Source organism: Vicugna pacos, chromosome 13 (genome assembly GCF_048564905.1).
Source record: "Vicugna pacos chromosome 13, VicPac4, whole genome shotgun sequence".
NCBI classification, from domain to species: domain Eukaryota; kingdom Metazoa; phylum Chordata; class Mammalia; order Artiodactyla; family Camelidae; genus Vicugna; species Vicugna pacos.
Genome location: NC_132999.1, coordinates 39,505,441 through 39,532,838, shown reverse-complemented (window position 1 = coordinate 39,532,838; position 27,398 = coordinate 39,505,441). Strand labels below are relative to the sequence as shown.

The 27,398-nt window shown below is 41.7% G+C and overlaps 1 protein-coding gene across 10 annotated transcripts in view; it reads left to right on the top strand.

The window, feature by feature from the left end:
* The window catches only part of MACF1 (microtubule actin crosslinking factor 1), a 300,927-nt gene that overhangs the window by 89,027 nt on the left and 184,502 nt on the right, over positions 1-27,398 (top strand). For all 10 annotated transcript variants that reach the window (XM_072974708.1, XM_072974712.1, XM_072974711.1 and 7 more), the window contains exons 2-5: positions 8,643-8,704; positions 18,769-18,858; positions 22,896-22,973; positions 26,889-26,981. In XM_072974708.1, coding sequence (XP_072830809.1) covers positions 8,643-8,704; positions 18,769-18,858; positions 22,896-22,973; positions 26,889-26,981 — 323 coding nt within the window. The remainder of the gene's footprint in view (positions 1-8,642; positions 8,705-18,768; positions 18,859-22,895; positions 22,974-26,888; positions 26,982-27,398) is intronic.

The following is a 27,398-nucleotide window of genomic DNA, read 5'->3' as shown; positions in this document are numbered from 1 at the left end:
TGTGCTCCTAAGGCTAGGAATCATTGTAATGCTGGTGCCCTTTCATTTTATTGGTAAATACATTTTAATTGCTTGATCTCCAGTTCAGCCCATTTTCTCTGTGCTCACATTAAGTGGTGCAAAGTCTCCTGGGTCTAGATGTGGCAAGAAGAATTTAGGAAAGCTGTAAGTGTAGAAGGGACATCCAAATGGAGATCTCTGCTCCCTGCTGAAAAGCAGTCTTTTAATTTAATTGTCACTTGAGATTACTTCTTAGTCCGACTTTGAAAATGCCATCATCAAGTATCCTTGTAGATATAACCTTGGCACATAGTGGGCTCTCCATATATATTTTGAAATGAAGGAGTATTCTTGAATGCTCACTGTTGTCCTAAATGTTGGATATTTAAAGAAGTTTAAAACATAGTTCTTGACTCCAGAGAGCTGAAGTTCAAATAGAGAAATAGGATTTACATATAGAGATAGCTAACAGTAGGTTTTATATGCTTGGTCCAAAGTAACTTAAATAAACACAGGCATCCAGAGCTGGCAGAGATGCAAAGGAAGAAGTGGGACTTCACTGGACCTTGTAAGGAGGCTCTAAATTAGATAAACCAAGAAGAGGAGGGTAGATATTCCAGTAGGGAGAAATGGGTGAACAAAGGCAAGAATGTGCAAGGTATGTTTGGAAACAGAATGGCTGCAACTGAGTCATGCCAGGAGAGCCTAAAGATAAAGGGGAGAGCCTAAAGGTAAAGTTGGATGAGTGGATAGATTGTAAATTCCTTCAAGTCAGAGGTCTTATCTTACCTTTATCTCTTCCACCACTTCACATATAGTAAATAAGAACTAGAATTGAATTTCAGAGGGTTGTAGTGGACAAGTGGAAACAGAGGGCTGGGTTTGAGCCTGTGGTGTTTCCAGCCACTAAAGGATTTTGAATAGAGGGATGATATGAGCAAAGTGCTGATTTAGGAAGATTTGCTGAAATAGGCTGGTTGTTCTTCCTGTCACAGCCTCAGATATCAACTTTCAGGCATCAGATCTGTATCCTCAATTCTAACTGCTCTTTTGAACTCTAGACCTAAGGTTCCAACTGTCTACAAGAAGGTCCTGCCAACACCTCAGTACTTTTTGTCTGCTTTACCCAGCCTCCCCTCACCCAATCTGTGCCTCCTGTTTTCCTTATCTCAAGGCACCACTCCTCCCTGTTACTATGACTTCAGAATTATCTTGAGCTCTCCCTTTTCTTAACATCTTGTCAATAGTTAAGGGCTATTGTTTCTGCCATTGTTTGTCATGGAGATCTGCCTGCTCTTCCTATATTCTGACTGCCTCTGCCCTCTTCACGCCCTTTGATTTTTTCTTTGTCCCTGTGGGCCTCTAACTGCTTCTACCTTTCAGTGTGTCTCTGCTGCAGTCTGGCCTTTAGTCCAGTGCCAGATTAATCTTTCCAAAACACCCTCTGGTTCAGAAAATTTCAGTGCTATCCTTGTATCTGCTAAATTAAGTACGTGCTCCTCATTCCAGCTCTCTGGAGTGATGTGATCTCAGGTGACCTTGTTGGCTTCCTTTCTCATTGTGTTGCTGACTGTGTGTATATAGCCATACCATTCCTGCTAACACGTCCTGTGTCCTGACACATCTCCACTACTCATGCTTATTCTTCACGTTGGAATTCCTTAACATCTTTTTGGGCTGCCAAAATCATACTTGTCATCCAAGGTTTAGTTCAAATACCACACCTTTCATGAGCTCTTCTTCTATCCCCCTGTCAGAGTTAATCAACTCTGTTTATCAGCATGATTTTGTGAAGCCTATATCTGGTGTATTATTTGCTTGGTGTTATTGTTAATTATTAACACATTGGTGTCTTCTACTGCTAGACACCTGTAAACTTCATGAGGTCAAGGAGCAGGCCTGTCCAACTCTACGTGCCTAGTTCCCTGTTCTGTCAGCGCCAGTATTTCATTTTTAGATTTTTGGGTCATTGTTGCTTCTTGGGCTTTTTGAACCACTTGTAATTTTTCTGTGACCCTCAGGAAAACAAACAGAGGCTCTTCTCTCATTTGCTTTTTAACTGATTCCTAATACACTGGGACTGTGTTGTAGGCTGTGTTGGATCAGAACACAGAATTCCGTGCCTCAAATGCAGGCCTTCATTCTGACCTTAGGCTGGTTCTCAAATTGCTCTTAGAAGAGCAGGACAGATGGAGAAGCAAACAGTGATACCTTGTAATAAGCACAGGAAGGAGAGCACCTCAGCCAATGTGTGTAAGGGATGGAGAAAGTGATAGCTGAGCTGAATGCTGAAGAATGAGTGTTCATGGAAAGTGGGGAGCTATATTCCACACAGAGAGAACAGCAGATGCAAAGTACTGAAGTGTGAAAGCCCATACCTTCTTTGGGCAAAATTATCCATTCATCAAGGCTGGAAGTTAGAGTTTTTATGAAAGGGTGGCAAGGGAAAAGTGGTCACATCATAAGGGGTCTTAGATCCCAAGATAGAAAGCTTAAGTGTTATCCTGAATGGAGGCATCTGGCTTTGGAATCTGGTAGAGCTGGGTTCAGATTTGACTTCATCTTAACTTGTGATCTTGGGCAATTTACTTATCCTCTCTGGTCTTTATCTTTCCCGTAAAATGATACCTCTCAGGGTTGTTGAACATTGGAAACAATGTATGTGAGGTACTTAGCATATAAATAAATGCTCAGTAAATCTTAATTGTTATTATTAGGAGGGTAAGGAGTCACCACAGGATTTTCATGTGGACAGTAACAAGAGCACTCCTGTCAGGAAGATTGCTGGCAGTATCGAGGAGGATGGTGTCTTAGTTTGGGCTGCAACAGCAAAACCATAGACTGAGTGGCTTAAACAACAGACATTGATTTCTCTCAGCGATGGAGGTGGGGAAGTCCAAGATCAAGGAATCTACAGATTTGGTATCTCATGAGGGCCCTCTTCCTGTCATAGGCAGCTAGCTGTCTTCTCGCTGCACCCTCCTGTGGTGGAAAGAGAGCGAGAGAGCTTTCTGGGGTCCCTTTTGTAAGGACACTAATTTCATTTATGGGAGCTCTGCCCTCACGACCTAATCACCTCTCAAAGTCTTTGTCTCCTGATTCTAACACATCGTGGAGTAGGATTTCAACGTATGAATTTTAGGGAGGCATAAACAATCAGGTTATAACAGAGGGATTATAGCAGGGAAACCTGTTAGAAGCAGGGAGGTAGACAAGAAGAGTTCATCTTTGGGTGAGTTTGGAATGAGCATGGTATTTTTAGGGGTCTGTTGGATGTATGAGAGTGATATTTATGATAAAGGCCTGAGCTGAAGGTATGGATTTGGAAATTGTCAGTGTATAGGTTATAGTTGAAACCATGGAAGTAGATTAAATCATTCTGGGAGAATATAGAGAACAGCTATTATTAACTTTTTTGGGGAGAATCTATAGGGTTTTTGTTTTTTGGTTTTTTCATCCCACAATGTACATAACACCAAAAAATTTTGTGTGCAATTTTAGGTAGTTTATGAGACCCCTGCTCTCCAAACCCATTTACAGATTTTTTTTTTAATGGACTGTTTTTTATGGACCATTAGGTCCATCGATATTTTAAGAAGCTGTCCTATAGAATGAAAAGAAAAGAGGGCTAAGGATGAGTAAACACTGAAGTGGTGAGCGGAAGAGAAGGAACAATCGAAGAGGAAGAGGGGAAACCAGGTAGAATGGAGTCTCAGATTCAAGAGGGAGAGTGGATTTAAAAGGTAAACGAATGGTCAGCAGTGTCTCCTGGGTTGGCAATTAGGTGATTGTAGGCAGAGCAGATTCAGTGCGTTTCTGGGGCCGGGAGCCAGGTCACATGGGGGAGGTGAGGAAATGGAGACAGTGAGCACTGTCATCACACTTGTTCAGGAAGCCAAGGGGAAGGGAGAGGGAGTAGTTAAAGCCAAACCAGCTAGGGGATAATTGTTGGATTAAGGCTGTCAAGGAGATGGGAAGAGGTAGAATCCAAATTTTTAAGTGGAAGGACTTGCCTAGGTTACAGGGAGGGACGTCTCTGCTGGTAAAACTAAAATTAAAAAAATTAAGGTAGGTATTGGTAATACAGTGGCCTGTAGTAGTCTTAAAGTTGGAAACAAGTATCACCTCCTTGTAATTAAGTAACACGTGATTAATTGATGCCTTAATGTTTTCAATGTAAGAATTTCCCAGTGGGCTGTTGGGTTCTTTGTTGTCATTTCATAGCCTTGGGTGGGGCTGAAGCATCTAAAAAAAATCACCTTTTCTATGTTGACTGTCTTCTCACATAAAGGTGTCTTAAAATTCTACCTCCAATGTTAGGTGGAAAGATCTTTGCTGGGTCTGGAATTAAATGAGGTATTTATGTGTAGGGAATCAAACCTAAAACTTACTAAAAACTTTCCAAGTCTGAGCTGTTTGGAGTGTTCTGAAGGTCTGTGTTATAAAGTTGCTCTTTGGCTTCCCTAATGAATTTCCTTGCTAAAATATTAAGATCTTTAACTCCAGGCACTGCAGTATCCTCTTATCCTGATGCTTGGGTCAGGAGAGAATGTTCCTGTAATTGATCGGTCTGCAACATGGGATCCTGGAAAAGGATCCCCCAGCTTTGGGGCAAAGTTGTTCTACAAAAGCCTTTCTGAGGAGCTTATGGCTCAGCTTTAAGCAGGCTAGCTGGTCTTGGGAAGGACTTGTAATCATGTTGCTTTTAGTAATTATATTCAGAATAGGTACTTAGACCTCTTCTTTCTAAACAGGAAGTCAGTTTTTTTTGCTGTTGGAAGCGTGACTGAGGTGAGACCATCAGTTTTCCCTACTGCATTATCTCTATGGCAGGGCTTCGTAGGTGAACACAATAACTTCAGGTAGTAAAATAAAAAATAACCAGTATATAGATCACATCTCAGGTCTGAAAGAAACAAGGCAGTGGACTGGACTCTTACAGGTGACTTGGTTCTGATTTCATCTTACGTGTTTAGCCGGTCTTCTAATCATATATTGGCAATCAAGAAAGTTTATTACCTGTAAGTGTCCAATCCAATACGTAAAACCCCCAACACCCAAGGAAGCATCACTTTTTTGCTGAGACATGCAAGCATGATGAAAAAACAATATTAAAGGCCACTAAAAGTTCTGCCCACCACATTTCACCAATGCCAGGTCCCCTCTGTTTTGCTCTATTTATTACCCACGTAACAGAGAATAGTCTGTTTCCAATTTTACAAAGTTCGCACTCTGATGGCACAAGTTTTCTTTATTTTTCATTTTAGAATTTTTTATTATAAAAGTAATATGTTTCTGCTGTAACAGGTTAAATGTGTAAATATTATTACATAGATGGAAAAGAAAAAGTTAATAATTTCCTTTTAAATTAGACAATATTTTAAAGAGGTGAAAATTCAGGCGAATTCTTTTTAGTCCACTACGTCATTTCTTTTAGACCCAAAGTTGTGATTAGTCTTTCTTATTTAGTACCCATAGTTATTATGTTCGCCTACCAAGCCCTCCCATGGGGATAATGCTCTGGGGAAAACTGATGGTCTCATTATCAGTCATGCTTCCAATAGCTAAAAAGCTGACTTGCAGTTCAGGTACAGGGAAAGACTTATTTTAGGTCTTATGTAGAACTTTAGATGTTAGAAGCTATGGGAGATGTAAATAAATAAATAAATAAATAAATAAATAAATAAATAAATAAATAAATAAAGCATCATCTCCTTCCTTAAGGAGTTAATGATCTCATTGATGAGTAAGAATAATCATATTAAAAATTAGAAACTCTGTACAATTATATAAGTGCTGATTGAGTGATTAGCTCTCCATAATGGAGAGCAGAGAGACTGGTGAGAACTGAAATTGTCAGGAAAGGGTGCCAGAGTAATTTTTTCCAAACACAAATCTGATCATGTCATTCTTCTGTTTAAAATCTTTCAGTGCTTCCCTTTACCTTCCCCTTACCCATTTCTTGGTGAGAAAGTTTGGACTCCTTAGCTTATCATGAAAGGTCATGATTTGACCCTTGCCATCCTCTCCAGTTTTAAGTCTCATTACTACCTAATATACATCCTGTCTTTCAACCATCCTTAATCCCGTGCAGTTGTCTAAGCATGAGCTCCTTCTTATCTCTGTGAATTAGCACTGGGTGGAACTTCATGTGGTAGCTTTGTCCCTTCCCTTCCCTTTCTGGCTAACTTCTACTCATCTTTTAAGGTTTAGTTAGATTCACCCATCTGAAAACTTTCACCAACCTCCCATATTTCTCTCTCCTACTCAAACAGGCTTAGCCATTTCTCTTATGTTCTTGGGCACTCTGCTTACCTCTATTACAGCACTTGTCAGACTACATTGAAGTTATTTCTCTTTTCTGCTAGACTGCCATCTCTTTTAAAGGTAGGGACTGTGGCTTTGTGTAACAAGGGCTTTTCCAAGCAGCTAGCTCCTTAGTAAGGATTTATTCAAAGAGTAAATGAATGAGTGAGCTGGATTTTAAAGAATAAATAGCATTTGGAGAGGTGGAGAGGAAGAAAATAGCTTGCCATAAAGAGAAAATAAGTATCAGCGATTTAGATGAGATTATAGCTGTAGGCTGATTCTGATTCAGTCTGCAGATTGTACAAACTTGGAGAGGAAGAAGTCAGATAACTGAATCAGCATCTAAAAAGATTAAAAGATCAAAATATGTTCAAATGACAGTGGTCAAATTTAATAAAAGTCCTTGTTTCAAATACTTGCAGGACTCTATGAAGTGAAAATTAGATTTGACTTAAAAAAATTCTAACAGTTCCAAATGAGAGACAATAGAATTTATAAGGAAGCAGATTATGACACTTTATGGAACCATTAAATTAGTATGTGTTGCTTTATGAGGTAGTGAATAGTAAATTCTCTATCATTTTAAGTTTTAAGCATCAAGAATATTGTAGATGTGTGGAAGATTTGGACAGATCTTTCAACCCTCAACTTATGATTCTTTGTTGTTAAGGGGGATTTGTATATCAACAAGGAATCAGACTAAATCCACTCTAATCCTATATTCTGTGGTCTATAGTAGAAAGCAATCATTGCTCCTTGCAAACAAAGCAGGAAAGGAAGAGGCGAAGGTAAGATTGGAGACAGAGAAGAGGGAGCATTTACTGGATGGCGGTAAACTCAGAAAAGTAAGAAGGTAGCGCATTCGCCTGGAAGTGTAGAGGGAAGCGTTGGCGTTGTTTGGAACAGTACGTATGTGGCTTTTACTAGGGAATCGGTAAGCAGGGCATAACTGGGCAGTAGGGAGAGAAGACCTAACTGAAGTTTGTGTGAATTACTAGTGAACAAAATTTACATAATTCTGCTACTTTCTTTTGAAATTTTTCTGAGTTGGAGAAGGAATGGAAGTGGTGGTCAGTCAGGTTTGGAGATTGTCATGGTGAACACAGTAGTAGAAGGTTGGGCAGGTGAGGGTCCCTGGGATATTTGTCACAGCGGCTTTGAGCTGCTTAACCATGTTATCTAGCATAGACTGGGATAATCTCAGGTATTCTTAATAAATAGATAAAATAAGGATGGAGTCATTGAAGATTGAGAATGACAAGGAGGAATGAAAGATTGATAAAGGTGACTGCTAAATAGGTATATTTGGAGAAGGAGTGAGGCCCAGGAAGTGGCATGGTGTTGGCTGGGTATGAATTGGAGATGAAGGTCAGTGGAGCCAGGCTGTTGAGATGCATTGTCAGCTCACATGTTTAAGTAATTTGAGGATGATGCCAGAGGACACCCATGGAGATAGTAAATGTGAATCAAGTTGTTGGGGGAGGTTAAGGTGGACTTGCCGTGTGGAGCGGAGCAGGCAGCAGGGAATGGTTGGTGACAGCAAGGATGATTTGAACCAGATGGTATAGGGGAGGGCATGGGCTTCAGATAAATAGAAAAGGAGCAGGCCAATGGATCCATGGTCTGGAGGTGGTAGCTGTGGGAGAAAGTGAGTCCACTGCAGGATGGGGCGTCTGTGGCACAGTCCTTGTCAAGAGTTGACGGTTGTGTTTCTGTTAGAGAAGTAAACAAAATTGAGAGTGAAGGACAGTTTGCCCACAAAGAAGTGGGGCTCTGTGAGACTCGGGAGAAGGAAGGGAGGGAGGGAGGAGGTGTACAGAGAGGCAAATTGGGCAGCTTTGTGAGTTTGGCTGGTGAGGCTGGGGAGGGGGCTGGGGAGGGAGCTGAGGAGGAGGGGACGGAGAGAGCACTGATCAAGAGGACTGGTGTGTGGAGGGCGAGATTTAACCATGCACCCTGAGTGTCCTGAGTGCTGAAGCCACTCCACGCCTTCTGTTGGTGATTTTCATTATCACAGCTCTGGCTTTTGTGACCTTTCTTGTGGGGTAGGGGGAGTGTATGGGGAGGAATCTCTGTGGTCCCCAGAGAACTATAGTGGAAGGAGACTTTGCCATGAAATGGTTCTTGAGGCCCGTGATTCTGTCTGATGCATAAAGTGACAACATGGTCAGCACAGAAGAGGAAGTTCAGGCAGGCTGAACCTTCCCAACAGGACACCGTCTTACAGGTCTGAGGAAACTGTCTCCAGCATCCTGTCTTGGAGAAGCAGAGTGTGGGCAAGGCAACTTGTCCAGATAGTGCTAAACCAGTGCCTTCTCCTTGTTTCCTCACAGATGAACGGGACCGCGTGCAGAAGAAGACGTTCACCAAGTGGGTCAACAAGCACCTGATGAAGGTAGGACCCTTCGTGGATGCACCCTGGCACCTCTGGCGGCTCCTGATCTGGATCTCTCAGTCCGTCTCTCTCGCAGTCTGGATTGCCGGCCATGTGCTCCAGCTGATGGAGACACACACACCTTTTATTCTTTTTTTTTTTTTAATAACTAACATAGTCCTAATAGTGTGGAAGCTTTCACTGATGGATTTCTTGGTGAGGACAGTAACACCTCAGGAGGGTGAGATCAAGGATACTGTGGGGTGATTCCTGGGATTACTTTTATATTTGTTTTATAAGCCCCTTTCTCTTTTTTAAATTTTTAAATTTGATTACTGTGTAAGAATGAGAAAGAGGGGATTTTGTTCTCTTGCTTAAAGTGCACAAACCTATGGATAAACAGTATGACTAACGTGGCAGTCAGATTTGAAAACAAAGTTTTTTAAGTTACAATAATTACTCTGATAATTCAAATAATTTTGAGTTATAATAATTACTGCTCTGGGAAAGGTCACTGGTGGCCTCTTAGTTGCTGTATCCAGTAGCCTAGTTTTATCTTCCTCTCACTTGATTTCTCTGTAGCATTTGGTGGTGTTGACTAACTCACTGCTCCTCAAAGCCCTCTCTAGGACACCACTTTTTCCTGAATTACCTCTTCCCTTCACAGGTGCCTTTCTCCTGCTTCTGTTTGAGTCCTCCATGTTGGTGTCCCCCAGGTCCTAACCCTGGCCCTTTTCTTGTCTTGCTCTCTGTATTCTTTGGTGGTCTCATCTGTGTTCACCTTACAGGGGTCATTTGGTTGCATGGAATGCAAGGCAGCACAAGTAGAAGAGGATACAGGTGACCTCACAGGCTTGTGTCTGGGTGCAGCCAAGCTTTATGAAAACTAAACTTTAGGTGGAGAAGGTATAGCTCAGTGGTAGAGCACGTGCTTAGCATGCATGAAGTCCTGGGTTCAGTCCCCAGTACCTCCTTTAAAAATAAAAAACCTAATTAATAAATAAATAAAATTTTTTTTAAAAATCCCTAAACTTTATTGGGTAGCTACTCTCTCTCTCTTTATGAGGCTTTGCATTTCTTTATTTTTATTTCTTCCTGTATGTCTCCTGCAGTCAGCTCACTGCATTTCTCCCATTGCTTGTGTGTGAGCCATCATGGCCATTCCTCAAATGGCGATGTCAACCCCTGCAGCTACATGATTCTAAAGACATAAACACAGTCTGGTTGGCTCTGGTTTTCTTTTCCTCCGTGGGTCAGGTGTCTGTCTATATGGTTCAGTAAACTATGGCCAGGGAGGTGGTTACATAAATCAGAGATGGCTCCTTAGGGCCACTTGTTTAATTGAAGGGGAGGGTGATTTTCAAACTACAAGATACAGGTAAGGAGGTAATGATAGAGCATTGTCTGCATTCTTTTCTAAACCAAGGACCTGTATCTCACAGTGTACTTGACAGGATCATATGGATGTTGTTACCCAGACATATCCTATATTCTACACATCCCAAATTGCTAAATGTTTTCACTCATGTACCTGGCTGTCCAGTTTAAGAACCTAGAATCATACTATATTTAGTCCTGTCCATCATCTCTCCCTTGTCACCAACATCAATCCGTCACTTCCAACTCAGAACGATGCTTGCACCTGACTTCCCTTCTCCCTCCCCATTACCTCTGCTCTAGTCCAGGGCCTCTTCATCTCTTGACTTGGCCACAAATAGTTTACTAACAATGTTTTCTGTAAGAACAAATATAATGATGATAGTAGTATACTGAGTGCTTACTATAAATCAGACTTTCTGTACTAAGTCCTTTACATGGATCATCTCATTTAACCCTTCAGTGCTGTAGATTCTGTTAATGCTCCTATTTTATCAGTGAGCTTTAAGAGGTTAAATAACCTGTTCAAGGTCACACCACTAGAAGGAGGTAGAACTGAAAGACCAGAACTCAGGCAACCTAAAGTCTAGTACCTGTGCCCTTAACCCCTGCAGTTCTGGCACTGGTCTGCCCACCTTCCCAGATTCGTAGTATCAGATTCCCTCCTGCCTTCAGCTCTTGCTGAACCGTGTGCCGTGCTCTTTCATGACTCTGTATCTTTGCTCATGGGTCTCCCTCTGCATGGATTACCTTCCCCAACTCTATTCTGCCTGGGCAACTCCAACCTCAGTAAATATTCTTCTGACTCTCCCACATGGAGCTGACTGCCCTTTTCTTTGTGTTCCCCCTGTACTCCTTGTGTGCTTCTGGTATAGCACCTGCGACATTTAGCTTTCTGCTAGATTGTAACTCAAAGGCAGGTGTTGTGTCTTATTTTTTCAGTGTCAGAATAAAGAAGGAAGGGAGAGAGACAGGGAGGAGAAGATATCTGCTATTCTCCTCTAATTTCGTCGACATTAATTTCTTCAATTGCCTCTGTCTTGAAGACACCTAACTCTGTCATGATGGAGAGCCCTTCACAACCCTTTCCCAACCGGGCATCCTCCCCTGTGTAGCCTGTGCTGTAGCCACATGAGACGACTCACTGCTTCCCAGACACTGTGTACCTTCACACCTCTTTGCTTATTCATTTCTCTCTCCCCTGAACGCATGTCCTGACCTCCTCTGCCTCGGCATCATCCACTTACTCTACGAGGCCCGGGTCCAGCATCCCCTTCCTGAGACTCTGACCTCCAGCCCTTGGACTAAATTAATTGCGGCTCCATCTCTGCTCCACACCACTTTGAAGAGATGGGTTGCGTGTTCACGCATTGGTGTCCTCTGTCAGAGCGCTCATTGAGGGCTGGGACTTACTGTGCTACTGTCTCTACCAACTGCTGCACCAGGAGCATGAGAAGTGTCCTAAAGGATTTGTTACCTTGAGTAAATAATATCTCAGTAGTCCTTTTAGCTTATAAGCACATTCTACTCTGACTTGATCCTTATAGCAACTCTGAAGGAGGTAAAGATATTTTATCCTTTCAATTTTCACAACTGAGGAAAGTGAGACTTAGAAGGATGGATGGAGTGACTTTCCCAAGATCAACAGCTAGTGAGGGTAGAGCTGAAGCCCAGTCACCAGTCTTCTAACTGAAACACTTGTTGCTTCTACTAAGTATGCTCCCACCTTGCTCTGCTTTCATACCTCATCTTGTTGTTAACAATTGGAAGAACTGGATTTATCCTGCCTCACGCTTGTCCCCCTGAACCTTGTGGTTGAATACAAACGCCCTGGCTCCCTGCTCTTCATCTGGAGCTGATGTTGCCTGTTGGAGCTCTGCCTCAGTGCTGTGTGATGACAGGAGGCCCAGGGAGGGAGAAGCTAGACAAACACATCATAGCATTGTTAGAAGTTGGAGGCCAGCCAGAGCTTTACTTAAATCGCTGGCAATTTTTCATCTCTTCTTAGGCCGCCAGCCTTACAGTTCCAACAGCATTTTCTCATCTTGGGATATATCACAGACATTCACTGCTTGTCAGAATCATTGTTCCATGTTGGAATTCTTTGAACTTTGAGCTGAGAATTAGGGATCAAGATCTCTTTTTTATCACACAAGCATCCTTTGCTTTGCTTCCCAAGTGCACCCAGATTAATGTTGCCATTGGCAAGAAGACTGATGAAGATCGAAACCACCAAGCCTCCCAAGTTCTGGATTCAATTGACTTAGAATCTCTTGGATTCCCAGTGTATCTTTAGCAAAGTTTGTTCTTGAATAAGCATATTAATTCCTCTTAATTAGATGAGAACACTATTGGTCCAATCTTAAAAGAGACTTGTTTAGGAGGTAAGTATCTGAAATATATAAATAACCTCATTTAGAATGTAAGTCCTACTAACCAAAGAGTTCTGCTCATATGCCAGAACCAGCAAAAAGAAAAATCTGGAGTTTTAAATGAGGTTTTATTTACTTTGTCCTTGCCATATCTCTAGGTCCTGGTAGCTGATAAAGTATATCCCCTGAAAAGAGAACTTTAAGGCTGAGAGGATGAGACCGAACTGAGAGCATGAGCTCCTGAGAAGGGGGAGAAAGTATTTCTCTGGTCAGTTCCTGTTGATTGCAGAGGTTAGTGGGTAGAAACGAAAGGCCAGTATTTAATCTAAGAGATGGAATAGTTCTTTTCATTTTTATTCACGTATGTAATCTAGAAGCCACTGGCTTTCCTAGAATTTTAGTTAAGAATTGCGGATAAACCAGCAAAAGTTTTAAACTCTACATTCTTACTAACGTTCTCAGTTCCTCCTGTTGGTTTGAGGCTCTCTAGCTGAACACAGGGCAGGAGGTAGCTCTGATGGTTCCAAGCACTCTCTGCTGTGCAGCCTGTGCTGCGGCCACATGACACGGCTCACTGCTCCCTGAACACTGCCTGTGCTTTCACACCTCTTTGCTCATTCATGTCTGTAGGAAAGGTCAGAAGGAAACTGGGAGTGGAGTTTAAGAGGTTGACAAAGGATTGTTGGTCAGATGCTGAGCTGAAGAGTGTTGCTTTTGTCGTGGTTTGTGACTGTTCCTGCCCAGACCTGAGTTTTCAGGGCTTGATTTCACCCTGAATGCATCTCAACACCCACTGAAATTTTGGTTCAGCATTTGGCCTTGGATTCTCTACTCCCTGAGCATAAGTGCCTGCCTATTAAGTAAAGCAGGCCTTTGTGGATTTGAGAATCATCTTCATCCTCAGCAATTGTGTGTTAACTAGGGTTGGCCAGTACCACTGTCAGATTCCTCAAAACAGAGACGATAGAGTTCCTGTCTGCAAAGAGCCTCGCACTCTGCTCCCATGTCTTACTCTACTTACCCCAGCAGGATTCCCAGCCCCGCTCTAATTCGTAGGGTGAATCTACGACAACTGTAATTTATTTTTAGTATTAGGCTTTTCCTGGAGGATAAATTTGGCCGTTGAATCAGTATGGAATTCCCCTTACAGTTTAGCAATCTGTAAGTTCACAAATCCAACTGAAGTTACCAGGCTCACTCTCACTTTCCCTGTATCTTCTACTAAGTATAGATGAGAGTAAATAACATATTCTCATTAAAACTTCCTCCTCTGACCTATTATTGCTCTTCAGCATTCTATGGATCAAGGAAATTGAGCTGCTTGCATTTTCTTTTAACAGTCTTGGAAGCTTTTCTAGATCAGGTTTTCTGCAGGTATAAAGAATACTACATGACAATCCTTGGTTCTTTTTTTGGGGGGGGGATCCTCTTGTAATTTAATAATGTTAATACTGTGTCATTTCTACCGTTCAAGCACCAAGAACCTTGTTGAAGAGAAAGCACTGAACTCAAGAGTCAGGAGACAGTGATCTGACACTTCCACCTAAATGACCTTACAAAGTTATTTAACTTCCCTAGACAACGCTTTTCTCATCTGTATACTGAGAATATTAGAGTTATCTAAAGCCCCTTTGGGATCAGATTCTGATTCTAAGCACTTAAGTGCAATTTATTCCCTTTGCTAAAGCCACTCAGAAATTGGAGGAAGCTGTGTATTTTTTCATAACTTCAAGTTAATCTTTTAAAAATTGGGAGAGCAGAGCTTTCCACGGTTTATTAATGCGTGGTGATTGGGGAGGATTGGCTTGGGTTAGAGTGGACTTTGTCTCTCAAAATTTAGTCATTCATTAATTTTTAAAAATACCTTTGTTGAGATTTAATTCACATGTCATACAAGTCACTCATTTACTTTGAAGTATGTAATTATATTCACAGAGCTATGCAACCAGCACCACAGTTTTAGAACATTTTCCTCATCCCCGAAAGAAACTCTGTATGCTTTAATCATTACCCCACCCTCCCCAAGCCTTAGACAACCACCAATCTACTATTTGGCTCTATAGATTTGCCTATCCTAGGTGTCTCATGGAATTAAATTAAATGGGATTACACAATATGCTGTTCTTTTTTTTTTTTAACTGAAGTGCAGTTTATTTACATTGTTGTATTAGTCAATATGTGGTTTTTTGTAACTGGCTTCTTTCACTTGCATAATATTTAGGCATTTGGATTATTTTCACTTTTTGGCTATTGTGAACAATGAATGCTGCTTTGAACATTCATTCATGTACAAGTTTTTTTTTTTCCTTGTACATATATATATTTTTTTAATTAAAAAAAATTTTAATGGAGGTACTGGGGATTGAACCCAGAACCTCATACATGCATGTAAGTATAACCACTGAGCTATAACCTCACCCACAGGACACATGTTTTTAACTCCCTTGAGTATATACCTAGGCGTGGTAATAAGTGGTCATATGGTAACTCATGTTTAGCCTTTTGAGGAACTGTCAAGAGTGTTTTTCAAAGCAGCTGCACCGTTTTCCATTCTCACCAGGAGTGTATGAAAGTTTCACTTTCTCTGTAGTTTCACCAACACCTATTATCTGTGGTTTTTAAAAATATTTTATTTATTATTGCATTATTTAATTATTTTATTTTGGCGGGGGAGGGAGGTAATTAGGTTTATTTGGTTTTTCAGTGGAGGCACTGGGGTTTGAACCCAGGACTTCATGCATGCTAAGCATGCTCTCTACCACCCAGCTATACCCTCCCCCCTTATCTGTGTGTTTGACTGTAGCCATCCTAGTGGTGTGAAGTGGTACCTCACTGTAGATTTACATTTTCCATATGGCTTGAGCATCTTTTCATGGGTTTGTTAGCCATTTGTATACATTCTTTAGAGATTTATAAAGGACTAATTTTGATGGTGATTTTCACAGGGAGTCTCAACAGGCAAGGACCTGGATAGTTGAAGTTTCTCACTCATCTATTTGTGAACAGAGTAGCATGACTGTTTGAAAGAAATATACATATGGATGATTCCTAAGCACTCTTGGGTTTACTTAGCTGCCTCTAATACTCTGGTGCTTAGTCCACTGGACTTTTTCTCAAGAGATTTGTGGAAAACTTGAAATATGTGCAGAAGAGGTAAAGACTTTAGAATGGGACAGACTTGGATTTGATTGGCCTGGCCATTTACTAGCTGTAGGATCTTGGGATGTTCATTGAGCCCTCCAGATTCCATCTCTGCGTCTGAAAACTTTCTGACATAAAAGCACTGGTGAATGTTAGCTAGTTCTTTATCCTTCTCTAGGCAGAGCTGTGTCCAGTATGCTTCAGAAACTGACTACTGTTCTTTGTTGAAAATTCTCTGAGAAAAAAATCTCACTACACCCTCCTCCCCTGCTACTTCTGTCTGTAGCTCTCTACTGGTTTTCACAGTTAATTGGTTATTACAATCACACAAAGATTGAGAAACTTAGTAAACTGGTTCTCATCTACATTTCTTCTAAGGTGGCTGAATTTTGCTATTCACAGGTATAAAGCATAACGGGAACTTTCAGAAGGAAATATTGGGGCCTTGTTATGAAACTAACTTTACATTTCAAAGTGCCTCCTTTTTCTCTTCAGCACTCTGTAGTGTTTAGTATTCTGTTGACAACATGATCTCACTTGGTCCACAACCCAACTATAATTCATTTGAATAATTGATGACCATTCCCAGATTTTATACCCTCTGTTCAGGTCTTACCTGTCAAAAATAAATCCCTCATTATTGTCTCTTTTCTTCTTAACCCTTAATATCAAGTATTTAATAATTTCTGAATTTTAATTAGCCTGTCATTCATTTATAATCTGATTTCCATTCCACCACTCTCTAGAAAATTATTCTCACAAAAAGCACTCTCATTTGTAGGAAAATTCAAAACCCTTTCTTAGTCTTCATCCCCCTTGTCCTGTGGTGTTTGATACTGGTGTCATCTCTTCCTTATTATACTTTCTCAGTTTGTTGACTGCCTCTTTCACTGCCTCCCCTACTCCCCCCTTTGTTGATTGCTTTCCCATCTCTTGCCTTCTAATCTTGGCTATTCCCTCAGGCTCAGTCCTTAGCACTCTGCTATTAGTTCTTGCCCCAGCCCAGAAAGCCCAATACTTCCCATGTCTTCAGCTAGCACCTCTATGCATATGACTTCTAAAGTTAATTCTCAGCTGACCTAAATTGATTTCTGGTATTTCCAGCTGCTTCAAGAACATTTCCATTTGTAGCCCTTCTGCTGCCATTTTAAATTCAACATATTCAAAATTGAACTTGTCAAATCAATTCCCTTTCTAACCCTTATGACCTGTTAGTGGTGCACTGTGGTTGTCTCAGGCCCCAAGCTTGAACCCTTGGGCCCATTTGAGGGAGGGGTCTTGAAATCTTGGAGCCACTAATGTGCTGGAGCCAGCTTTTGTGGGGTCATGGGAGCCAAATATTAGATTTTCAGGAATTTTGTGAGCTGTTTGCTAAGCAAAACCACTATTAAAAATTATATAAACTTACAATTAAGTAAATTATATTTAAAATGAAAGTAATAAATACTCAAAACTCATCACTTCATTATTATTTTATTGCATTATTATCTTCTGTGCTCTTGAGGTTAATTATGTCTTTTGTATCTCTCTGATGGAAATAACTATATAATGATGTGTTACTGTACATTTTGTCCCAACACATCGCTTTTAGTGACATTATATTAATGGCTTGAAATCGGTTTCCATTACTTACACTGTGGAAATCAACAAATGATACAAGTCTAAGCTAAGTGTTTTGTCTTATTCATTGTCTAAAGTTAAGAAAGTGAGGGAGAAAATATTAATATTGGAGATTGAACTAAAAAGTGTGTCATGTCACTGTCAATAGGACAAAAAAATTGAAGAAATATTCTTTAAATATCTGAAAGCTGTTATCCAATTCATCATGAACCATTTTCTCCAGCTGGGTTGTCTACTTGTCACCTTCTTCTTCCTTCAAACACACATGCCTACCTTGCATATTTCCACTTCTATTCCTAGTCTTATGTGATTTTCCCATCCTCTTCCCAACAAAACGTTTCCTAATCCTTCAAGTCCATTCTCTTCTAGAAAGTTTACTAAGATATTTCCAGTCTTTATGTTTTCTGATTCCCAGTCTGTTTTGAATGCTAGACTATTACAGGTGGGAAGGACTTACATTTCAGGCTTCCCCTCAAATGTAGAAATTCCAGTACCCCAGTCTCTGCTTTTAAAAACTCCAGTGACTGGAAATCCACTACTTCTGAGAGTAACCCTCTCTGTTGTTGTCTCGAAATTACTTATGTTGCAAATGAATCTTCTTCCTTGTAATTTCCACTCATCTTCTGATTCTGTGTCCGAGTGTCACTCAGTGAAGTTGTCACTAGACTTGGGATAAATCTCACTTTAGGCACTTCTCCCTGTGCCACAGCCTCAGCTTCCTCAGTTTCTCCTACAGAGCAGAGGTAATAAGTAGACTACAAAGAACAGTTGTTTGGATTAAATAAATAAAGTGAGTTTATGGCTGATTATAAAGCATAGTACTAATGGCAAGGGCTAAAATCAGAAAGACCATACTGAGGCCAGTTTTTCCACTTGTGACCTTGAGCAAGTTACTTAACTTCTTTGTTCCTGATTTCCTCATGTGTAAAATAGGAATAAGAATACCTACCTAATAGATGTGCAGGGTAGATGAGAAAACGTCTAAAGCATTTAGCACAGAATTTGACATTAACCACACATTTTTCTAAAGTGACATTTGCTTTTCTATAGTTTCAGTTATAAAATTGGAATTACTTTTCCTTAAAGGAAAATAATCCTCAACTTCACTATTAGAAGTATTTGGTAAGAAAGGAATTAAACTAGAGATACTCCCCATGGAACACTGAGTAGCGAGCATTTTCATTTCCTTTGTAGCCCTCTGGAAGGCTTTTTGACTCTGGCTGGCCTCCTTTGTCCCATCACTGGCTGTTGTATCACATTTTGGGCCATAATAATTCCTGGGATGTTTCAGGATGATTGATTCCCCATCTCCTTGTCTAAATTGTCTGGAATATTATTCAGGGTTGGCTGGAGTGTATAACAGATCTGACTTCAATTTAAAAACCACACATACACTTCTGTTAAGTGTTACCATTTCATATGTATCGTACTCCAACCTGAAAACTCCTGAATTTTATTATTGTTTCCAGTTTCAAATTCTCTAATTTGTGTTTACCTAGAATCAGAGACTCTTGCATAGGTAATAAGATAATTCAAGATCAAATAAAAATCAATCTGTTTTGCTCCCGTGCACAGGTCCGCAAGCACATCAATGATCTTTATGAAGATCTGCGAGATGGCCATAACCTGATCTCTCTGCTAGAGGTCCTCTCGGGCATCAAACTGGTGAGCTTCTCTCTTCTCCTAGCGAGTGACCTCACAGGGTGGTCCTGTTCACGACGTACGGGTCCACCTTGTTGCGTGTTCGGGCAGTGGCTGTCGCTGCCTGCTTGGTTACGTGGGAAGAAGTGGAGGAGGTGGTTGATGGACTTTATTTCTAACTCAGACCTAACCGTTTACAAATAATATAATTTCATCTTACTTTAAACTGATGTATCATAAATTCTCATTTCTTGATGGAATCAGAACACATGCATGCAAATATTTGCATGTTTTTTCCTTACTTGTCTATCATAGATGCTAGTGTTTCAGGATTAGTCGCTTCACTTTTACAGGTTTTTGAATAAGCTGTGTTTTTCTTCCTACAGCTTTAGCCTAGTCTGTAGAGACTCCTATTTTCCCTTCTATTATCAATTGTTTACTTTTCTGTATACAGCAAAGACCTCAAGTTTATTTTTAAAAGCCCAGGTGTTTAGAGTCATTTTTTTCCCCAAATCACATCTTTCCCCCTCCTGTGACTCACTCTCTCTCACAGGTTTGGAGAAGTGCTGAAGCTGATGTCTGGGCACAGCCCCAGATGCAGTACATTTGGGCTCCTTGGATGATTAAATATGCCTCCCTCCTCCCCAAATAGGCTTGTGGACACACCTACCTGCCTGAGGGTAACGCCTGTCTGAGCCTCTTGGATAGTTCTATCTTTCTTTCTTTTTTTTTTTAGTTGAAGTATAGTTGACTTACAAAGTTGTGTTAGTTCCTGGTGCAGAGCAGAGTGATTTGGTTATACATGTACACACATGTGTATTCTTTTTCGTATTCTTTTCCATTATGACTTATTATAAGATATTGAAGATAGCTCCCTGTGCCACAGTTCTCTTCCTCACTGGTAACCTCACTGTGGGCTCATTGTTTCATACGTGTGAGCCCCGTGGAAGCAGGTGATCCTGTGCAGCTCCCGCTCTGTCTCGGGCATGGTGGTCAGCACGCTTTTCCTCTAGGGAAGGTCAGGGTTGAATACTGGAAACACCTGTGAGAGAGGAGCACCCTGGGGAGGCGCGCAGCTCGGGTGTCCGGGGTAAATTCTTAGTCATCGTTTGCTGTGTTTCAAGAGCAGAATTTGGCACATTGGATTTCACTCTGTAAGTAATAGCTGCTTCTAGGACTGGGACTTGGCTTCCCCTGGGCCCTTTGTTTTAGTTTAACTTTTTTTGTTTGTTTTCCTTGCAGTAGAATTAATTTTATATATATATGTTTTTTTTTTAATTGAAGTACAGTCAGTTAACAATGTGTCAACTTTTGATAATTAAAATTTTAATGATGGATGCTTTTTTTTTTAACACAGCCAGTACATATGACTTTTCCTTCTTCTCTGGCCCTCATTTATAAATCTCTTAAGTAATCAGAATTTCATTTTCACTGTGCTGGACTTTTCACTGCTCACAAAATTACATTTTGGGCAATTTGGCTGGTATATTTGATGAACTTTTAGTGATTTTATTTTGAAAAGTGATCCCTTTTGGTGGTGTTGCTTATAAAACAGGTTAAAACCACTAAAATCTGATTTTTTTCCCTAACTTTTGAAAACCTACAGATGTTTATGGAGATAGTCATAGAATATCATCTTTTCACCAAAAACCATCCAAATATCTCTTTCATGGTTAGTCTCATCATTCTTTCTCCCTTAGCTTGATTCACTAAAGCAGAGAGGGTGGGTGGCCATGGAGAACTGAAGATGTGTTTCAACATAAGAAGTGTTCTTTATAACCATCTGCTCTGGCCTTGATTTGGTTTTGCGTCTTTATGGAGGTGGGAGGGTATTTTCATGTTTATTTTCACCTTCTTTTTTTATTGCTGCATTCATTTCCTTTTCATTTATGTGTTGTGAATTCCTGTTACTCTGTTGTGTCTTTGTCTTGGTTGGTGGCCAAAGGAGCCAGCAGGGCTGAAGACCCTCCGTCTGGTGAGCATGCCCTCCTGGCGCCACACAAACAGCGAGGAACAGGAGGAGGAAGATGATGATGATGTAGTAGGTCCTCCCGGGGACTCCGGCGTCCCAGCTGGCACTGCAGGGCCATCAGAGGGTTGGCGTTCTCTAGGTCTCCAAGTAGCTCAGTTACCAGTTGCCTTCTTCCCTGTCCGCCTGGGAATCTGGGTCCTAAAGAAAGTGGTTAAAACTAATTGTGCCTTTTGTCACTGTTAGATGATCCTAGAGTGGAAATTGTTTTGCTTATCTGAGAGTGGCTGGCACAAAAAGAATAATGGTGTTTGGTATTGTCAAGTCCCTTTGTGACCTGGAGACCCATGGCTTTCTGGTGGCCTTGCTGTGTTGTCTGCGTCCAGATTGCAGAATTGTGCAAAGCTTAGTTGACAGCATGACAGTTAATTGCTCATGACTCCACACTCCAGACTAACAGGTACTGTCTCTCCACCTCTCTGGCCTCTAAGTTCTCACCACACACCATGTCATTTGTTTTCAAAACAGCCTGTTTGCAAACCACTCACTGCATGGAGTTACTCTGCTTTGGTCAATCTCTAGTTGCTGCAGAGGACAGAGACTTAACTTGCATGTTCTTAAGGGTATTTTTGGCAGGGAGTACATAGGAGTAAAGATTAGAGTGTCTCAGAGGGCCATTTTCTGCTTACAGGCTCTAAATTATAGCCTCTGCTCTTTCTCCAGAAACAGGGATTAGGCAGTAGCCTCATTCCCTGTCCTTTTCCAGTCATCTTTTCACCTCATTGGCTCCCTTCCCATCACCTTAGAGTCTTCAGCTTCACAGGCTGTGTCATCTTCTAAGCCATATTCACAATTAGTGTAACTGAAATGACTGAGAAGAGATTCTTGCTAAAAAGATTTTTTCTAAGACTTTGACTTACAAAGTTACCCTGTTGCACAGAGAGGCCTCACCCTCTCAGTAGATTACGCTGGTTTGGGAGTTTTGCTGAGAACTGTTGGGGGATCCCCACAGAGATACTTCCTTCCTTATATCTCCACGTGTAGGGTTACTTTTTGCCCATTTCAACCCTGAGCAATGCTTCATCTGTGCAAGTGTCCATAACATAGCTACCTTGTATTTTATCAGCTGTTAATTAGTACCAGGTTGACATTTATAAATGAATTGGGTATACTCTAATGAGAGTGATGTTTTAGCCCCAATTTTAGTAGTAAAATAAAAACAACACTGGAAAATGAGCAGGAGAAGATATTCCAGAGATAGATAGCCATCCCTGCATGTACTCATTGGGGAAACAGATTTTCACTTTTGGATGGATAGGAGTTGAGCTGCAGACAGGGCACCGGAGGCACTGGGTGGAGGCGGGAGTCTCCCCTGTGGCTTGTATGACATCCAGGGTTGAGTGACTGGCAGGAAATACCTTTCTTTGGAGTACTGTGTTGAACAGCCCTGCATCATCAAGGTCTTGTTTGCTCTGGGTATTTCATACTGGGGTAAAGGGTAGCTTTCCTACATTAAAGCCCGTCTTCCTGGAAAATAGTTTTCTTCTTGATTTCTGCCTGCCATTTTAGGTTTTTTCACTTGCTTGTTGAGTATCTATAACTCGTCATTCCTTAGTTTAGAAGTGGCTCCCTCTAGCTTCTTTTGCCATGTTTGCGAGAAGGTTGGCTCTGTCCATTGCTGTGCAGTTCGGACTTCCACTTCCCGTACAGTAGCAATGACCTGTGACTCTGGGAGCCATAGAACCAAGTCTTTGTTCCCATCAGCCCCACACCCAGAATCCTGCTGTGCCTTGTGTGGCTGCAGGGGAACCTGCAGAGAAGCTGCAGCACTACTTCAGCGTCTGTAGTCTAGCGCGCTGTGTGCTCACGGGGATCCTAGCGGTAAGCCAGGCACCTGGGGCCTCAGCTTTCATGGTGAAAGCACATACAGGTCCTGTCCTCGAGGAGTGCTTTATGGAATGCTCCCACACCTGGCTTCAATCATGAGGAATTCTTTGTGGTCTTTTAGTCCTTGAAATAAAAGAGGAAGGGGGTCTACATGAGAAACTTGATGCAGCTGAAATGAACATCCCTTTTGTTTGTTTGTTTGCAGCCCCGAGAGAAGGGCAGGATGCGTTTTCACAGGCTGCAGAATGTGCAGATTGCCCTGGACTTCCTAAAGCAGCGACAGGTAAGGGTGTCCTGTGTGTTCCCCATCCTGCCTGGGAATGTTGGCATTGGGTCCCTATTTAGGGGTGTTCTCAATGCCCCAGGTAAGTCCTCAGTAAATCTGACTGACCCAGTTCTGAGTCTTGTTTGCTAGTGAGCACTGGTATTGTGGTTGGACGAATCATTCAGTAGTTCCTACATGGAGCTGGTGGCCTGACTGAAAGGGAGAGGCTTATCATAGAGAGGAGCAAGATGCCAAAGACTGCAGCTTATGCATCCATCTCAGGTGGAAGTCAAAAGGAAGATGAAAAATAAGCGAGCGAAGAAGGTGGGGAAAAGGTACACTATCTAGGAAGAGGGGAAACCGGGGTGCTCCTTCATCATGAATACTGGATGAGGGAGTGGTCAGGATGGTTGAGTGGCACTTCATGGCCGAGGGGAAGGTCTCAGCTATGAAGCATCGGTGACTTAAGTGAACAGTCTTAACAGAGCAGAAAAGTAGAACATAGTAAAGAAGATTTTCCCTCTATAGATAAGGAAGGAAGACAACAACACATTTTCATACATGAGGAGAAGCGAGTGAAGGGCAGAAAACTGCAGATGAGAGTGAGGATTGTGAGTCAGAGCATGTTAGCCCCAGAAGATGCCTTGCAGGTCTGCTAGTCCAGTTTTTCATTTCATACAAGAGGAGTCTGAGAAATGACCTGCCCTAGATCACACAAGTTACAGCAGAGCTGGAACTTTCCCCCAGGTTTCTGACATGTGTTTAATGCCCCTGCCATTCTGCTCTCTACATACTGTCGTCTCTCCCACTGTTTCCTAATCGATGGAGCCAAGTCCAGGGGTTGAGGGTGAGACCCAGAGCACAGCTGGTGTGGCTTCTTTGAAAAAGAAAGGGGAAATGCCTCTTCTGAGATAAAGGGAGAAGGAAGGAAGGAGGGATAAAGATACAGAGGTGGTTTGTGGTGGCGAGGAAGATGGATGGGGAGTCACAGTTCATCTGCTTCAAGAGCTGTATGCAAAAGGTTTGGTGTAGTGACAGTTGCCAGGCAACAACTCTGGGCAACATGACATTACATGGTATGCATATTTTTGGAGTTAGTTCATTTTTGTCGCTCGTATCAGTAATTTTCACTAACTTGGGAAATTCTCTTTCTGTGTGTTCCCATAGCAGTTTGCTTCTAATATAGTACTTAGTACTTTATTGTTATTTCTCTGTTGGCTCTAATGCACTGTAGGCCCCATGAGGACAGGGAACTTGAGCTTAACATTTTTATCTTCATCACCTGTCATAATGAATGGTCCATAATCGGCACTTAATAAATGTTTGTTGAAACAAATTGATTAATGAAAAGTGGTAGGAGAATTGGAAGGGGGTAGGAGAGAAAGCAGCATTGAAATGCCTGTGTGTAGAGTTAGAGGAAACCAGAGCGGGCCTTAATGAGCAAAGTGAATTGAGAAGAATTGATTAGCTGGAAATCTAAGTAAGGACCAAGAGTGATTGTTAAGTAGGACAGAACAGGAATGCGAGCCGTTAAGAACAGGGAAGGGCAAAAATACCATATGACATCACTTATATGTGGAATCTAAAAAAAAAAAAAAAAGACAAACAAACTTATTTACAAAACAGAAACAGATTCACAGACAGAGAAAACAGACTTATGGTTACCAGGAGGGGAAGTGGGTGGGAAGGGATAAATTGGGAGTTAGAGATTTGCAGATACTAGATAAACAGCAAGTTTATACTGTATAGCACAGGGAATTATTTTCAATATCTTATAGTAACTTATGTTGACAAAGAATGTGAAAACAAATATATGCATGTTCCTATATGACTGAAGTGTTATGCTATACACCAGAAATTGACACAACATTGTAAACTGACTATACTTCAATTATATATGTGTAATATATAAAAATATCAATTAAAAAAAGAACATGGAAGGTCAGAGAGAGCTCTAGAACAGTTCTGGGTAATGGTGAGGTCCAAGTGTAGCTGAGCAGGTGTCCAAAGCAGACGGAAGTGAAAGTCATCAGAATTAGGAAGGCAGACGGGGGAGTTGTACAGATGGTGTGATACTTGGTTCATCAAGATGAGCGCTAAAATTGCCAAGAAAGACGATAGAAGATGAGGTAGGAACGGTAGGAGTTACGTGTCAAGTCAGCAAGGAATGGGTTGGCAGAAATCAGCAGGTGGCTTGGCCAAGGGAGGTGGACTTCAGAATACAGGGGACAGCTGATGGGTGGGGCTGAGGAACGTGGGCTTGGCCGTCCTGCCAGTCTGCCAGCTGAGCTGTTACTGATTAGAAAACCTGCACTGAGACCAGAAGGCAGCTTCTCCCACTCCTATCCTACAGAAAAGGAGGCTGAGACACAGGGGAAGATAAAGGGGAAGAACTTGCCCAGGTGTCTTGGTCATTCCAGCTGCTGTAACAAAATATTACAGCCCGAGTGGCTTATAAACAACAGAAGTTTATTTCTCACAGTTCTGGAGGCTGGGGAGTCCAAGATCAAGGCAGATTTGGTATCTGGTGAGGTTCTGGTTCAGAGATGGCTTTTACCTGTGTCCTCACATGATGGAAAGGTCAAGGGAGCTTTCTGGGTCTCTTTTATAAAGGCACTAATCCCATTCCATTAAGACCTAATCACCCCCAAAATGTCCTTTCTCCAAATACCTTCCAATTGGGTGTTAGAATTTAATGTATGAATTTTGGAGGGACGCAAGCATTCAGTCTATAGCTCCAGTCACCATAGTGTAAGGAAGAAGTGAGCCTTCTGTTTGAGGTCACCAGATTTCTTTAGTACATGCAGATTTCAGTTCAGTTGAAGAGATAGAGGGAGGGGAATTTAAGGACAGTTTGCCACAATTGACCAGGAGCCCTGTGGGGGTATGACTAAGGCTTAGAGAGGTGGAGGTGGAAATAGGCTGGTTTTCTTTGAACACTCTTGGTTTCAGCACTTTGGTCCACATCCCAGGAAATCCCTCAGTTTCCAGCACAAAGGGATGGTTGATCACCCTAGTGAGCGGAGGGCCTGTGTGTCTGTGCACATTATGTTGTTGGAATGAGATTTTAGGAGTACAGCAGATGCTAAGGGGCAGGTGGGGATGTCTGCAACAAAGGAGGGGAAATAGAGGCAGATGCAGGCCAAAGACTGGTGAGGGACAAGGGGCAGGTCTCTCACTCTCTCTCCTAACCTTGAAAAAAAAGAATGAAAAAAAGTCAGGGCTGTGATGACTTAATTAAAAAGCAACTCTCAATACCATGTGCTTGCAAGGTTGCTTAGCTGGTGGGATTGCAAAGTACAATCATGCTGGAAAATAGTTTAGCAGTTTCTTGTAAAGCTAAACACATACCATATCACCCAGCAATCCCACTCCTAGGAATTTACCCTAGAGGAATGAAAACATATGCTTACACAAAAAAACTGTACTTGAATATAGGAGCTTTATTCATAATTCCCGCAAACTGGAAACAACCCAAGTGTCATTCAAGTGATGAGTGGATAACCACAGCATAGTGTTGGTACAGTGGAATACTCCTCCGCAGTGAAAAGGAGCGAACTATTGCTGCATGCAGCAGCTTGGATGGGGATCTTATGGACATTATGCTGAGTGTGAGAAAAATTCAGCATCAAAAGATTACATGTTGTGTGATTCCATTTATATGACATTCTGGAAAACGCAGAACTGGGAACAGATCAGAGGTTTAGGGATGGGGTCAGGGTTTGACTACAAAGAGCTGCACGACGTCACCTTTTGGTGGTGACGTAGCTGTTCTTTTACCCTGATTGTGGTGGTAGTTACACAAATCTGTGTGACTGAGAACTGTACACCAAAAAGCCCAATTCAACTGCCTGTAAGTAATGAAAGTCTATAAAAATGAAATCAAAACAAAGAGTGACAGAGCTCTGAGACCAGCTTTTGTTTCTTTTTCAGGTGAAACTAGTGAATATTCGCAATGATGACATCACAGATGGCAACCCTAAACTGACCCTGGGCCTGATCTGGACCATTATTTTGCACTTCCAGGTAGGGTCTGTGAAGTGTGGGGTCCCTGCTGCTTGGTTCAGACACGGCCTAGAAAGAGCTAGAGGTTGCCCCGCCTTCCATAGGCACACGGAGCCTTCCTTCTCCGTATTTGGCAGTGACTAAGGGTGAGAGTGGGAATTGGAAAGGAAGATTAGGATTGGCCTGGGGATAGAACTGTTGCAGTGTGAACCCAGAACTCCCTAACCATATGCATGATGAAATGGGGTTTTTCACCTGTTTGTGCTGTGGCCCTGTCAGTGGCAATCTGGTTGTTAGAAGTCTGCTCAGCTGAGTCAAAACTGGCTCTTTAGGGACTCAGAGTTTAGGTGTGGGGCGAGATGTTGGTTTTGATGCTCTAGAAGGGTGGAATGACGGCATATAATCCTGCTTTGGTGTACACTTTTCTGTCATCTCTAA